This window comes from Calidris pugnax, unplaced genomic scaffold (genome assembly GCF_001431845.1).
Source record: "Calidris pugnax isolate Ruff unplaced genomic scaffold, ASM143184v1 scaffold24, whole genome shotgun sequence".
Lineage (NCBI taxonomy): Eukaryota > Metazoa > Chordata > Aves > Charadriiformes > Scolopacidae > Calidris > Calidris pugnax.
In genome coordinates this window covers 4,370,597-4,385,748 of record NW_015090922.1, presented here as the reverse complement: position 1 = coordinate 4,385,748, position 15,152 = coordinate 4,370,597, and the positions used below count along the sequence as shown (strand labels likewise).

General features: G+C 45.2%; 1 protein-coding gene across 1 annotated transcript in view; it reads left to right on the top strand.

Annotated features, from left to right (window-relative positions):
* The first annotated feature begins 1,472 nt into the window (after window positions 1–1,472).
* TGFB2 (transforming growth factor beta 2) overlaps window positions 1,473–15,152 on the top strand; it is a 62,794-nt gene continuing 49,114 nt past the window's right edge. Inside the window, exon 1 of the mRNA XM_014951151.1 lies at window positions 1,473–2,292. Coding sequence (XP_014806637.1) covers window positions 1,950–2,292 — 343 coding nt within the window. The 5' untranslated portion in view covers window positions 1,473–1,949. The remainder of the gene's footprint in view (window positions 2,293–15,152) is intronic.

The window sequence follows — 15,152 nt, the reverse complement described above, 5'->3', positions numbered from 1 at the left end:
AGGAGAGAGAAAAAGCCTACTTCATCACTTTTTATAAAGTTGATGTACGGGGATGATAAACGGAGTGTGAAAGAAAAGCTTTATGGCGTAAAGTTGAGGGATGGGTAGTAGACTGTAGAGTAAGTTCCCTGGGGCAGAGGAGGGCAGCTCTCCTCCTGAGGTGACAGCACGAGACATTCCCCGTGTACACACGCTGGAGCAGGGATGGATGGATGGATGGAGCCTGTGATGTTTGCTGTGGCCAAAAGAGGCAGTGGAAAAATTGAATTACAGGCGCAACCTGAGCATTTGGGGCTTGAGCCTTTCTGTCAAGTGCAGCTGAGGATGTATTTGCACGCTTCCGACAGGAGACCTTGGAAAAGCAGCACGTCCTCCCCTTCTCCCGTCCCCTCCCTGCTCGGCGGGTAGCGCCGGTTACCGGGCAGCCTGTCAGCTGCGAGAATCGCCCAAAAACCACCCTTGGAAGCGAAACCCGGGAGGCAGGAGAGGGGCAGCGCCGGGACCGACCCCCCTCCTGCCCTCCGCCCCTAAAGCCCTGCACAGGAACGCGTCCAAGGGGCGCAGAATTCTCCCTCTTAAAGCAAGGGTGGTATTTGGCCCCATGACTTTAATAAAGGGTGCAAGCAACATTAAAGTCTTACTTAAAAAAAAAAAAGGAAAAAAAAAATAAAAGGAAAAAGAAACCCACAACCCTGGCAGGAGCTGCTTTTTCTTCTTGGCTCCTCTCTCCCCCCCGCTCCCCTAAAAAAAAAAAAGGAAAAAAAAAATAAAAAGAAAAAGAAACCCACAACCGTGGCAGGAGCTGCTTTTTCTTCTTGGCTCCTCTCTCCCCCCCGCTCCCCGGGGGTACAGGCCGGCGGCCAGGCAGCGCCGAGTCCCCTCGCCGGCTGCGCGGGGCGGAATAAATAGGCGGGCGGCGGCGCGGCCGGCGGAGCCCTCCGCGGCCCCTCCACGTCACTCCGCGGCGAGGCGAGCACGTGGGGCGGGGAGACCTTATAAATCTCCCTCTCCCTGCGCGGCCGTGATGTTATCTGCTGGCACCCGTCCCCTCCGCGCAGGGACAGCCGAGGGGTCGGGGGCAGCGCCGGGAGGAGGAGGAGGAGAAGGGGGGGGGGGACACCCCGCACTGCCCCGGGGGGGGCCACCCCCGAGCCCCATCCCCAAAGCCCGGCGGGGGGCCGGGAGGCGGAGGGGGGGGGTAGAAAGAGGGAGAGAGAGAGGAGCGGCGGAGACTGTGCGGGAAGGCTTATCGGGGCGGCGGCGCTGCCTGACTGCGGTGTGGGGTTGGCGTTTGGGAAAGGAGGAGGAAGAGGAGGGAGCTGGAAAAGAAAAAAAAAAAAAAAAAAAAATACATTTGATTTAGATAATAAAACTACCCAAATCCCTTTTATTCATGTAGCTATAATCTCAGGCGGCTTCTTCTGCATTTGGCTGTATTTTGGCTAAAAGAGTGTAGAGCTTTTCTTCCCTTTTTTTTTTTTTTCCCCTTCAATTTTTTTTTTTCCAGCCTGCTCCGCCAGCGCGCTCAGAACAGTCTCTCTTCCATTTACTTGATTCGCAGGCTTGTTGATCTGTTTGGGGGTTTTTCCTCTCCTTTTTTTTTTTTTCTTGGGTCTTTTTTTGGGTTTTTTTGTGTGCTGCCCGGCTCAGTCCACCCCCGAATTTTCTCTAGTTGTAGCAACTCGCTTCCATTTATATATATTTTTATTATTATTATTGGTGTTTTTTTTTCCCTGACGCCTCCCGTGCGTTCGTCGATTGCAAGTCGTCCTTGCAGTCCTGTTTTTAACTGCATTTTGTCTGCAGATCTTCCCTTTGTTTGCGCACATCCCCCTTTTTTTTTTATTATTTTTAATTTTTTTTTAATTTTTTATTTTTTTTTTTGTTTCGTTGTTGTTCGTTGTTAAAGTCACTCTTTTTTGGGGGGGCGCTGTATTTAAACACTTAAAATGCACTGCTATCTCCTGAGCGTGTTTCTCACCGTGGATCTGGCCACCGTGGCTTTCAGCCTCTCTACCTGCAGCACCCTCGACATGGATCAGTTTATGCGCAAGAGGATCGAGGCCATCCGGGGGCAGATCTTGAGCAAACTGAAGCTCACCAGCCCCCCGGACGAGTACCCCGAGCCCGAAGAGGTGCCCCCTGAGGTCATCTCCATCTACAACAGCACCAGGGACCTGCTGCAAGAGAAAGCCAACCACAGAGCCGCCACTTGCGAAAGGGAGAGGAGCGACGAGGAGTACTATGCCAAAGAAGTTTACAAAATAGACATGCAGCCTTTTTACCCCGAAAGTAAGTCCTCTGTGTTTGTGCGTGTGTGTTAATTTCGCCCCTTGAGGCTTGGCAGTGCCCGGGCACCTTCAAATACCAGCCCCGTGGGTCATAATCTGCTGCCTTTGCTTGGTTTGCTCTTAGCCTCGGCATCTCTTCGCTGGTGGCTTCTTGGGTTTCCTTTAGGTGGTGGGGGATGCATATGCCTGGGTGGGTGGGTTGTGGGGTGAGCTGTCCCCCTAGCCTCGGGAGGTTTGTGATGCCCTTTGAAGTCATCCAGAGTCCCTAAAGGTGCCTCTGCTTTCCACTACCCTGTACCTGAGCAGAACTCACCCCCCCTGCCCCAGATCCCCCTCACCCCCCAGCACTGAGTTTAGCTCCCCCACAGCCCTCAAAAAGAGCCAATAACTTTCCACTGCTGTTGTTTCCCTTGGAGTGTCTGGATCAGGCAGGTTTCCATCTCTCCATAACTGAAAAGAAAAGGAGGTCTTAAAAAAAAAAAAGAAAAAAAAAATCACTGGCTCCTCTTCTGTCTGCACCCCTCCAGAACTTTGTCCCTCAGATGGGTGCTGGGAGAGGAAAAGAGACATAGATGTCCTCCCTCCTCTCCCCACTCCAGCTAGCCTCCCCTTTTGGTTCATGGGCGCTTTCATTTCAGGTACAGGAAAAGTTTTCCCTTCTGGGTAGCCTCGGTTCTTGGAACCTGTCTCAGCCCGTCTGCCTTGTGCTGTTTTTAACGACCTTCTGGTGATCCACGCCACGTTCTGCACAAAAAGCAAAAAAAGGGGTACAGATACTCTCCGATGACCAAATCCACTTAGGATGATTAAATAACGATGTGCCTTTTTGTTTTGGTAGTGGAGATTAAGTGTATAGAAGAAAAAAAATAAAAAAGAAAGAAAAAACACCGCGCTGCCTTAAAAGAATCTAGATCATCATCATACCAGGGAAAGTGAAATACCAGAAGCAGAAAATAACTTCACCGTTCGCGTATCCAAAACCTAGTCCCTACTCTTCTCTTTTAGCTGGGCTTTTCTCTCTCTTCCCTCCCTCTCCACTTGATGCCCTGTATACTTGCTGTCTGCTTTTTGAAAAGCGCATACCTCTTGCTTAAATAGATAATGCAGCCATCTTGGTAACTTTATCCTAGAGTTTCTAATTGCATTTTCCCCCTTATTTATTTTTAGTTTAGCAAGTTGTGGCTTTGGGGCTTGCTCTGTCTTGTATGTGATAGTCCTAGGATGCCAGCCAAGGTATCTGAACCCCACGCTCGGTGCAGCTGCCTCCCTTTCTTCCTTTACTCTTAAATGACAGCATCAGGTACAGGACATCCTGGCAGTCAGAGCCATTTTATTATTGTAATTATAGCACCATCCATAATAGCCATGATAAATACACTCCGCCCTTGTTACCCTCAGGGAAGCTCTTCCCTCCCTCTCCACTTGATGCCCTGTATACTTGCTGTCTGCTTTTTGAAAAGCGCATACCTCTTGCTTAAATAGATAATGCAGCCATCTTGGTAACTTTATCCTAGAGTTTCTAATTGCATTTTCCCCCTTATTTATTTTTAGTTTAGCAAGTTGTGGCTTTGGGGCTTGCTCTGTCTTGTATGTGATAGTCCTAGGATGCCAGCCAAGGTATCTGAACCCCACGCTCGGTGCAGCTGCCTCCCTTTCTTCCTTTACTCTTAAATGACAGCATCAGGTACAGGACATCCTGGCAGTCAGAGCCATTTTATTATTGTAATTATAGCACCATCCATAATAGCCATGATAAATACACTCCGCCCTTGTTACCCTCAGGGAAGAAATACTTTTTTGTAAGAAAAAAAAAAAAAGGTAATTTGGAGCCAAGTGGGTATGAGCAGAGAGGTTCAGTGTAATTCATACTGGGAACACAGAAATCATGCCTGTTTTCCACCTTGGTATACGGTAGTATTTTGCTGGGTTTTTTTGGTGGAAATCAACACTTCATTTTGGGACCTATCAGGTCATGCCCCGAGCAGACGAATGAGCACCCATGGGCAAAGGTTGGGAGGACAGATAGCAGTGCCTTGGCTTGTGGGGTCGACCCTGTAACAGAGAGTCTCTGAGAACTGTAAAATGCATCCATCCTGAGCACATCTGCCCTTCTTCCTCGCATGAGCAAACTACAACGGACCAATAGTCCAAAGCGCAGCCGCCTGCTTTCCAGAAAAATTAAAATATCTGCGGTGTGCGACTTGGATGGGGTTGCCAAAAGAGAATCTATGTTTAGAATGTTGTCAGAGGCTGGATTCATACTGAAGTATTGATAGAGGTCTTGGAAGAGCGCGGGAGATTGCAGGTATCTACCAACAGAGTGCATCAGACGTTTGGGATGGGAGGGCCAGTCGGCAGCAGACCCAGCACTACTGTGCGAGGGCTGTCGCTAACATCAGAGTAAGTAGGTTAACTGTTTTTCCACTGCTCTCTAGTTATGCTGGAGGGAGCGAACCTTTCCAAAAAAGACAGAGAGGAAGAAATCGCTCCACCATATTTTAAGGAAGAAATTGAAAGCGCAGCTCCGGCGGCTGCAGGCGCTTTCTCCTAGACATCTTGGAGTGAATTTTTTTTTTAACTCTACGGTTTCTGCTGTGTCGGAGGGAGGCAGGAGGGGAGAAGGAGATCAGTGTGAACACACTGGAGGTCAAAAGCTGCTGGAAGGAAGGCATGGGAAAGATCAGTGGTTCAGTTTTTACCACAAGTCGTTAGCGTTCAGTAACTGACTACAACCCAAGTATTACAAATATGCTCTAATTATACTCAGTCAGCAATATATCACTACAGATCACTGATAGGTCTTTGTGGGGCATTTTGTAAAGTTCAGACTAAATATTTTTAGCAATGAGGAGATTTAAAAGGAAAACTATAAGAGATATTGTATATACCCTAAGGCGTATTTTGTCTTAAATATTATCCTTGGCCAACTGTACTGTATAAATACAGTAAATATGAATAGAACTGGCAAGGTGCCAATCTCCTGGGATGAATTTTAGTCAAGAAGGTATTTATGGGATATAAATAATACTGTGTCAACATTTAAAGAAGGGATCTGATTAGTTTTGAATTTATTCATATTAATCTTTTCACATGCTGTTAGTTTAAGGCTCAAAGTAAAGTTATGCTAAGGTTTACTGATAGTTTGCATGGAGGAAGTAAGGGGGCATCTGGCTTGACAGTCCACTTGAGGTTAAAGACACATCGAGTCAGAATATATGTGGAAATTCAGCAAGTCAGGGACTGCCGGACTCAAAAACAACAGATGTGAAAAGTAGTAGCGGAAAAAAAATACTCCAAAGAGGTTTGGAGAAACCAAAAAAGGCTTTTTTCTGTCAAGCATGCCTGCCTGTGTTGTGCTCACGACAGCGTGGGTTAGATACTGAAAGCCTGAACCTCTCCCAAGTCCAGCTGGCAGGCAGAAATTAGGTTGTTTTGCGGAGCAGTTTAAAGAGGGAGGTGGAAGCTGAGCACAACATCAGAGAGAGTTCTTGTGAATTCTGTGCCTCGGTGAAGTTACCTGAGTAGAAGCTTAATACTGATTTCTGTGAAAGCTGGATCACATCAGAAGTTAATTACTTATCAGTTCTTCCTTGATTATCTAGGGCCTGATGCTTAAGCTAGTTATTTATTTGAGGCTGGGTGATAATTGCTATTGCCCTGATAATAAACAGAAATGTAATGCCAGCATGGTTAAGGATTGCATGTTGTAATACTAATTCATAACTAGGATACTCAAGAAAAACAAGCAACATGTGTATGTGGGTGTTGGAACCTAATTCTGTCATCTTCATTCATGGCAATTTTTATCACAGTCAGTGAGCTGGTCAGTACTGATGGCTTAAAGCTAATGCAGGTGAATTTTTTACTTGGAGGTAGGTCCTCAAGCACTGAGTAGCCTTAGAAATCACAGTTCTTTTGAGTTTGGGCCTGGTTTTGCATGGATTTTAAACTACTTTACTATGAAGGAACCTCCACGGGTTGCAGCCTGCACTGGGTGGTAGGATTAGTTTTCTCAGGAGTTCTGTAATGTGAATATTGCTTTACATAGACCATCATTCTGCCGAATATTTGCCTCATGAAAGACAACATTATAAACTGGCTGGGCACAATGACATGCTTCTACTTTATCAACAAGGACTCAATTTACCAGCAATTATACGTATGTGGGCTCCTTGTCTTCAGGGTACCAGAATTACTCCTCCTCCGTGTCTGCTGGTGCTGACTGCATCATTACCACGATGTTGACAGCTGTGGCTGCGCAGTTCACGTGTGTTTGCATTTAACAGAACACAGAACTTAATCTTTAAGGATTTCCTATATTGTTAATGATATGGAAAGAGTCTCAGAAGGAATACCTTAATTTAAAGCCTCCTAGCTGTGCTCACGCTATGGTCATGCTCTGGATCACCTCTTATAGGAGGCGTTTGCCAGCCTTACTCTCTGGTTTGCAGAGGGACCAGAAGGCTTCCCCGAGGAGAGACACTGGAGGAATGGTTCCTTGCTGCTTGTTCATGAATGGCACTTACTGCAGCCTTCCTAGGTGGTGACGAAAGAAGCCAGGAAATTGCAAATGGCTTTAAAAAGGAGCAGGGTAATTTTCTGGACAGTAATCCCCTCTCTTCTTCCACTGGTGGAGCAGATGGCAGGGTGCACCATGTGTGTTTCCTGCCTGTCTTCTGAATCACCAGCGACTTGATGTAAGCAGGGTGCCAAGCTGGGAGAGGGGGAGGTCCACCAGCCAGTCTGGCATGGTACATGGTCGCTGTCATCCCTGCAGAGGAGAAAGCCTACAGACCTACCCTTGACCCTGCTCTTTAACGCTGCAAGGTCAGAAGACCTACTAGAGGGAACTGTAGGGCTATATTCCTGCCTCCTTTCTGTAACCCTCCTGGAGTTTCTCTCTAGTGTCTGTTTTAAAGAGGCACTTTCACTCTTAATTTGGTGAGAGAAAGGGTTAGATGTGCATTGTTGCCTCTTCCACTCCCCACCCCCCAGCCCGTTGGCAGTGTGAATGTCTTACAGTCCCAGAGACCAGTCTGGAAATGTGCCCTTGTCTTCTGCTCGTGGCTGGAGATGTGCAGGGAGTGCCCGGAGCTCACGCCACTCTTGCTGTCTCCACTTAATTGCAGGACTGGGGGTGAGTAGGTGGTTGTGTAAAGAAACCAGACTGTCATCTTCATCAGCCTTGCCCATCCTTGGTGCGCTGGGTGAGGACAGTAGTGGTCATCAGGATAGCTGCATTATTTTGAAGTTACTGCTTCCAGCATTTTGCTGTCAGCTTGAGATTCCTGCCTGTGCCAGAGCCGAGCAAAAAGATGAATGAGAAGCCCCGGCTGTCGTCTTCGGTGAGCTTCTTGAGCACGGTTCTGAGACATGCACAGAGCTTCACACACATGAATGGACTCATTAACACTAAGGCTCCCTGTCTGCCTAATTAGCTGCCTGAATTGGGGCCCAGTTTATGGCACATTTGCAGGGATGAACAAAGCCAGACATTTCAAATCGCTCTTGCTGTGTTGAAATCTGTCATTTGGGCATTGGAGCCCGGTGAGAGGGAGATGCTTTACAGGAGTTTTTAGAGGGGAAATAAGAGGCTCTTCAGTATTCCCGTGATCCCAAAGAAGGCTGATCCTCTTGGGCAGCTGGCTTCTTTTGCCTCTGCAGTCTGTGCTCCACTGCTCCTGTATCACAGATAAAGAGAGGAACCCCGGGGTATGATGACAAAACAAGCCATGAGTGAAGGCACACAAATGTTTCCATTCCTGTTGCGAAACCCCATGCTGCACGTTTTTCAAGCAGGCACTTTTTAGCTTGAGGGTGATAAGCTCCCCAGGCATTATTTATGTTATACTTTTGTTACAGGTGTTTCTGCTATTTGTTTAGACTAAAAAGTTTCTTTGGGTTGTTTGTTTAGGGAAAGTTTGCATCCTGCTTTCACCCACAGGCTGTTGCTTGTTTCAGCCTGGGATGTAGACACGTAGGTGCCGAGCTCCAGCATCACTGTCAATTGGCTTCCTGTAGTAGTCTATCTGAAGCAGCTATACATCTTCTTAGAATGGCTTCTGCACACTTGTCCTTGCTGCTGTTAGGTGGTTGCAGCTGGACACCTACCTGTATAAGCCATACAGCACCAAGGTCTAGAGGAGAAACTCAAAGATAATGACAAGAGGATGAGGAGTTGGAAAAAAACCCCCAACCAAAACTAGCGTGAAGGGTTATGTTTTATCTCCTTCCAGTGTAATCAGTTGGTTCGGAATTTATGAATGACTCGTGAGCCTGTTGACTGCTGTGGTTCTCTTAGCTCGAATGCTAGAGGTCAGAGGCATCCCTGCAGCAGGTTTATGGCTGAGAATGTGGAAAGGATCTTTAGAACATCTCCCTCTCATTCAGGTTTTGATTTGGACAATGAACTAGAGTTCCTTTAGTTTCATGCATGATGCACATTGATGTATTCAAGATTTACATTGTAGACATGAGCTTTTTTCCACTGAAACCTTATGGCAGGAGCCTCTTGTTGTTGTTATATAAGACTTGATGCTGACTTCAGGTTATTATAAATAACGGTGTAAAGTATGAATGATAAGTTGACCTCATAACTGACCCTGCTTTGGGCTGAAGGTTGGACTAGATGTCTCTTCCAACATGAATTAACCTGTGATCCTCTTATACTACATTCTGATACATGAGAAAACAATGCATTGCATTTCAGCTTCAGTAGGGTAATGATACAAGTGTCAGCAGATTTCTAAAGATGTGTTATTTTCTGTCAATCTTGGATTTGTCCCCCTGTCATAGCTTTTATTGCACCAAGAATTTCGTGTTCTTTTCTGCTTCTGCACTCATTTTGCTTTTACTTTTCTTGTGTGAATATTGCTTTTCAAATAAGTGTGGTAGGTTGCATGAAAATAGACGACTGTATTGTACTTCAGCAAAAGCTGTGGCATAGTTTTAAGCAAACTGAGGAGGGAAAAAGGGAAATGTTGTGATACTGACCTTTCACTTTGCTTGTTTGGCTCCTTCCCACCATATCTGACCCACACTGCACTGACAAATACCGCATCTGTCTTGACAGGCAAGTTCACAAATAACCATTCATTCATAACTTGGAGCTGCTGTAAGACTCCTTATGGGTTGCTTAATCTGACAGTTGTGCATTTGAGCGGAGACTTTGAAGAAAAGACTTTGCAGAATGACTGTAAGTTCAGTCTGACTTCGTGAAAACTAAGAGGGAGGTCTCGCGTGAAAGGGGATACTGTATTTAAGTACATGTGTGCGTGTGTGCATGCGTGCACACACACGCATGCATATATTTAAGAGCATTAAAACATCTGTTGTTGCCAAAGCCCAAATTGGAATGTTCTGGGAAAGATAATTTAATTTTTAGCTTCTGGATTCATTTCAGTGATGGTAATTTCAACACTTCCTGGGGAGAGTCTATCAGTGGTTATATGCATCAAATGCAGCAATAAATCTGTCATTCTTTCCATTTCAGTTTTTCAGGCTTACAACTTCGTTATTTTTCCCTGTTTGGCTGATGTTAGTATGCAATGTTTTCCCTGGCTTCATCTCTTTTAAACCCCTGCCTTGAATTTTAAAAGGCCAGCTAAGCCTGTTGAAGTTCCTTCTCTTACTTGTTTTTGTTTACCTATAGCATTTGCAATTCAGCAGCTAGCTCAGCTGGAGTAATGATGGTAACTTATCTTTACCATAGTGATGACTGAAAGATAGAAATCAGAACATGTTGCTTTTCATTCCATGGGGTAGAAAAAAAAACCCAACCCACAAAAAACCCAACCCTGTGGGTGGACTTTGTACTCAGGAGCCTGAAAAGCTAATAGATCTTAGCAGCACTGCCTCTTTTGAAGTGGTCAGACAGTACCTAGCGATCTCATACTTGACGAGGGCTTCTGTGCAATAATACTTATTAATCCCGAGCCCACAGTTGTGTTTACAGATGATCTCCAATATCCCAAACTGAACAGAGAGTAGTCCTTGCTTACGTGAGTGGGTGTTATCCAGTATGTGTAAAATAACTTTTCTGGGGGCTTTGGGCAAACAGTCAAAGATCTTCTCTAGGACTGTCAAGATGTACGCTGGGAAGAAGAACTCCTGCAGAACTTTGCATCCAAGTGACGTGTAAAAATGATGCAGCAAATTTACCCTCTTCAGATGCAGCAGTGGGTTGAACTAATGGCAGAAGTGGCTGGCAGGCACAGCATGGTCAGGTCTGGCATTCACCAGAGCCTGTGGCAGGCTGCTGCTCCTTGTCCCACCTCTGCTTGGTCCCAGGGGTGGCCCACGTTAGCAAAGCTGAGCCGTGTCTCTGCTTGCCCATGAACGTGACAGTGGAGGGGCAGCTCTGCCATTTGCATCGCAGTTCCTGGCCTTTGTACTTCAAGGGTTTCATGAGGGAACTGATCCAGTTGACTGGATAATACTGAAACAGAGCACTTAATGAATAACTACTAAGCAAAATTTATGGATACCTGGTCAGATACCAGGTATCAGATGTCAGATGTCAGATGTCAGATACCTGACTAATGGCAGAAGTGGCTGGCAGGCACAGCATGGTCAGGTCTGGCATTCACCAGAGCCTGTGGCAGGCTGCTGCTCCTTGTCCCACCTCTGCTTGGTCCCAGGGGTGGCCCACGTTAGCAAAGCTGAGCCGTGTCTCTGCTTGCCCATGAACGTGACAGTGGAGGGGCAGCTCTGCCATTTGCATCGCAGTTCCTGGCCTTTGTACTTCAAGGGTTTCATGAGGGAACTGATCCAGTTGACTGGATAATACTGAAACAGAGCACTTAATGAATAACTACTAAGCAAAATTTATGGATACCTGGTCAGGTCCACTGACATACGCAGTTCGTTTCTTCATCTAGATGCCTACAGGGCACATAGGGGATGTTTGCCCTAGGGGAGGGATAAGTGATATATTATATTCTCTAACATGATAGGACATTTTAAGCTGCCTTGAGATGTGTTGGATCCACCATCCTTGTGTTCTCATTCTCGCCCAATCTCAGAGATCCAGCCCAGTTTTCTTGGCTGTTGTAGTTGGCTCTGGGCCTCCCTGGCAGAGCAAGGGTACTAAGCAAAATTTATGGATACCTGGTCAGGTCCACTGACATACGCAGTTCGTTTCTTCATCTAGATGCCTACAGGGCACATAGGGGATGTTTGCCCTAGGGGAGGGATAAGTGATATATTATATTCTCTAACATGATAGGACATTTTAAGCTGCCTTGAGATGTGTTGGATCCACCATCCTTGTGTTCTCATTCTCGCCCAATCTCAGAGATCCAGCCCAGTTTTCTTGGCTGTTGTAGTTGGCTCTGGGCCTCCCTGGCAGAGCAAGGGCTGTATATGTCTTGTGCCAATCACTGCTCTATATTCAAATTTTTCCTGATGCACGCTTTGGAAGTGAAGTAGCCACATTTCAACATTGAGGTACGCTGAAAGATGTCTGTACGTTTCCTTTGTTGTGCTTGTTACGTGTTTACCTAGTGTTTAAAGGCAGGCTGTTGCAGCAGACATACATACATCTTTAGGTTTGTGAGTGAGGAACAAGTTCCAGCTGTCTTGAAAATAAATCTGCTGTTCTGATCTGGTGGTGTGATAGGAACTGAGAGACTCCCTGCCAGGATATACAGTTTGGAAAGCAAGGGAGCTAAGCGAGCAGCTTTGTCTCAGCTAGGATGGAGTCAGAGTAGATTGTTGAGGGTCTGAGCTTTCTGTCCCTCTTTGAATCTGGATTCCCCCATCCCTTCCTCATGCTAGGAGCCATGTATTTGGAAATTTCACATTCCCCTTGCTAATCAGGGAAGAAAAGAGCCCCAAAAGGATCTAGAAAAAGAGATCTTTATAAAGGTGGCCAGAGACTGAGTTACAACAATATCATGTGTCTGAAGGAACTTAGTTCCTTCCAAGTTGGAGTCCTATTATTTACCCACTTTATTGGGAGACTTAATTTTCTCTGGCTGGAAGTGTATTTGTTGAGGTAGAGTCTGGAAAGGAATCTGCCTCATGCACACTTGCCACAAGGCCAGCTATACATGTGATACAGTCAAACCTTTCCATTTTTCTGCCTTTTGAGAGTATGTTCCCCAGATTAATGGCCCTGGTCCAAAGCCTGCTGAAAACATTGGAAGCCTTTCCATTGACTGCAAAAGTCTTTGGATCAGGTATTAAGTGCTGTTCCTTTGTTTCAGGGAACAGCCACATCTTCAAGATATATTGGGATGTATTACTGTAATGTGGTGCTTTCCCTTTTATTGAGTTGTCACTGGAGATCTTCTTCCGCATAAGGCTTTACAAAAAAAAAAAAAAGTAATCCCTTTAAAAATAAACACCTTAGTAGCTTATTGATAGAAGCGTTTGATGACAGATGTCATCTGGGAGCAGCATATGGCAGCAATATGGCAAGAATTGCAGAATGCAGAGAAGGAGGCATGAGTTCATGTCCTGTACTTCTTAGGTATTCCATGCCTCCCACCTCCCCCTGTCTAAAATAAATGACCATCTGACTGCAAAGGTCTTGGCAAATAAACATGCTATAATATATCTCTATCATCCTCCCTACAGCGAGTTTTTGTCTGGAAGCTCATCACTCCACATCCAGAGGCTTCTTATAAACACGTGCAAAATCAGACCCCAGCACCCAAGGCAGGGAAGCATCTAAAGGCTGTGAATAAGAATGTGGCAAATCCCTGTGCAGTGGACTGTAAAGAAAGGTCAGGGCTAAGCCAACAAGGTGTTTTTATGTTATCAATAAAATCTTAAAAGTGAGTTCTGAATGGAGCTGGAGCCTGGCGAACAACTTCTGGAAGTCAATTTGCTGCATGATATATGCTGAGTTTACAAGCTGGAAAGCCAAGTAGTTTGGGAGCAGGAGCTGTGCTTATAGCATGAAGGTGCGTGTGGTTTTACATAAAGCCTCTCTGACTTGCTATGTCTCAGAGTGGCTCACGAAGTAATGACTTAGCTTTTGAGGTATGTTTTTTGCATGGAAGAAAAGTTGGAGCAGTTTAATTTGAGTCAATAAAGCCACTCCAGGTTTTTCCTTGTGATGCTGAAACTGGAGTCGGTGTAGTGATTGTTTAGGCAAGAACAGTCATAGTGGCCCGAGTTTTAAGTGGCACCTAAAGGAGCAGTCACATTGTAGCCTTTGCGAATCCCAGCCTTATATTCAGATGAAGCCTGGGTTGGGTAAATCTGTTTTGTTGATTAAAAATTACCTGTGTGCTGTTTTCCCTCAGGTTTGTACTACTATTGTGTACTTTACAAAGCCTGGGAGGACTCAGCATCCACCACAGATTTGTTGGATTTTTGTTTGTTTTTAAAAAGTAGAAGAAAAGAGCTTGGTTTATATTTTACCTACGTGGTACTTCCTATGTCCCGTTGGGATAAGATTTGATCCCAAGCCATTTGATGTGGGATGTGAAACCACAGGGCTTGGTTCTTGTTTAATCTCAGGCAGTATTTCAACATCACAAAGTATAAAGTGCCTTAATGCAATGACAGCCAGACCTGCAAGCAGGTTTCTGATTGAACATGAGTGTTGCTTTGCAGCTGAGGGACATACTCATCTTCTCCGGGTATAACGTTCCAGGTCTGTCCATGCTTCTAACTAATGAGTAATTGCTATCATACTGTACTTTAAAAGGATAAGACTGATGTTGCTCTAGGAGGCTTTGTGTTATGATAGGATGGACATTTACAGATTAAAAAAGCTGGAAGCCATCATGATGGTCTTCTTTTCTCCCTACCTGTGTTTTCCAGGCCATTGAGCTTTGCTGAATCAATTCCTTTTTGAAATGGAGTTTACACCACACTTGGTAAATTATCCACCAATTAATTACCTGCACTAGAAACAAGCATCTTTGTGGTTTAAGTTGTTTACCTTCAAGTTCTAGCATTTGAATCTGGTTTAAACCTCCACTTGCTGTTTTGAGGACCCATTATCAATTTTGCAGACGTGTGGGCATCTGCAGGAGAAGGAAGTTTTGGAGACAGGAACTGATCTAACTGAGGGCAAGCTGATGTGGCTTCTGGAAGATCCTGCAATGGGGCAGCCAGGGGCTCAGCATGGGCTGCTTTACCCAACTTTCAGTATGTTTCAGATCCATAGTCTGTGATTGAGCCACAGCTCTTCTATGTTTAATATGCTGTGCTCCTTGGAATCCTTCCTAGCCTTTTCAGTTATTCTCACAGTTTCCCTGTGAAACTCCTCTGCTCTATTCATATACTCCTGAGACAACAGTAGTGGCCACAGTATTTGAACAGTGACTGTGCCATTATCAAGTACGTGCATGTTGCAGATTCTGCTCTAATTCAATATTCCACATTTTGTGCCGCTGATTTCAGCAGTAAGTTTTCCAGGAGGTCTACAAGGAGAAGTAAAAATTCATAATTGGGTAATTATCCAGCAGGGTCCCCTCCTCCTCAAGTCCTTTTCAGAGGTGCTGCCTTTCAGGATGGAGCCTCCTACTCTCTAAGTATTGTCTAGTTTGTCTGTTTTAGAGTTATATTTTCATATTGATTCTACTGACAATTACATCTTCATAATTCAAGATTCAAGTCACTGCATTCATGATGCATCTTCTTCATTATTTGTCATATCCATATCATTATTTCATCTGCAGTTGGACAATAATGGTTTAATTTCCTTCCAGGTGATCGATAAAAATACTAGAGTGCAGTAAAATGAGCCTTATGGAGGACTTGTTAGAAGCTTGTCTCTCAATAACTGTATCCTATCTACCATTGGATTTTGAGTCTCATAAAAATGCAAGGCTTTGATTCATTTACTGCTGGGTCATGTTGGTGTCCTGTTTTTCCTGTTTCCTAATGAAATCATTGTGT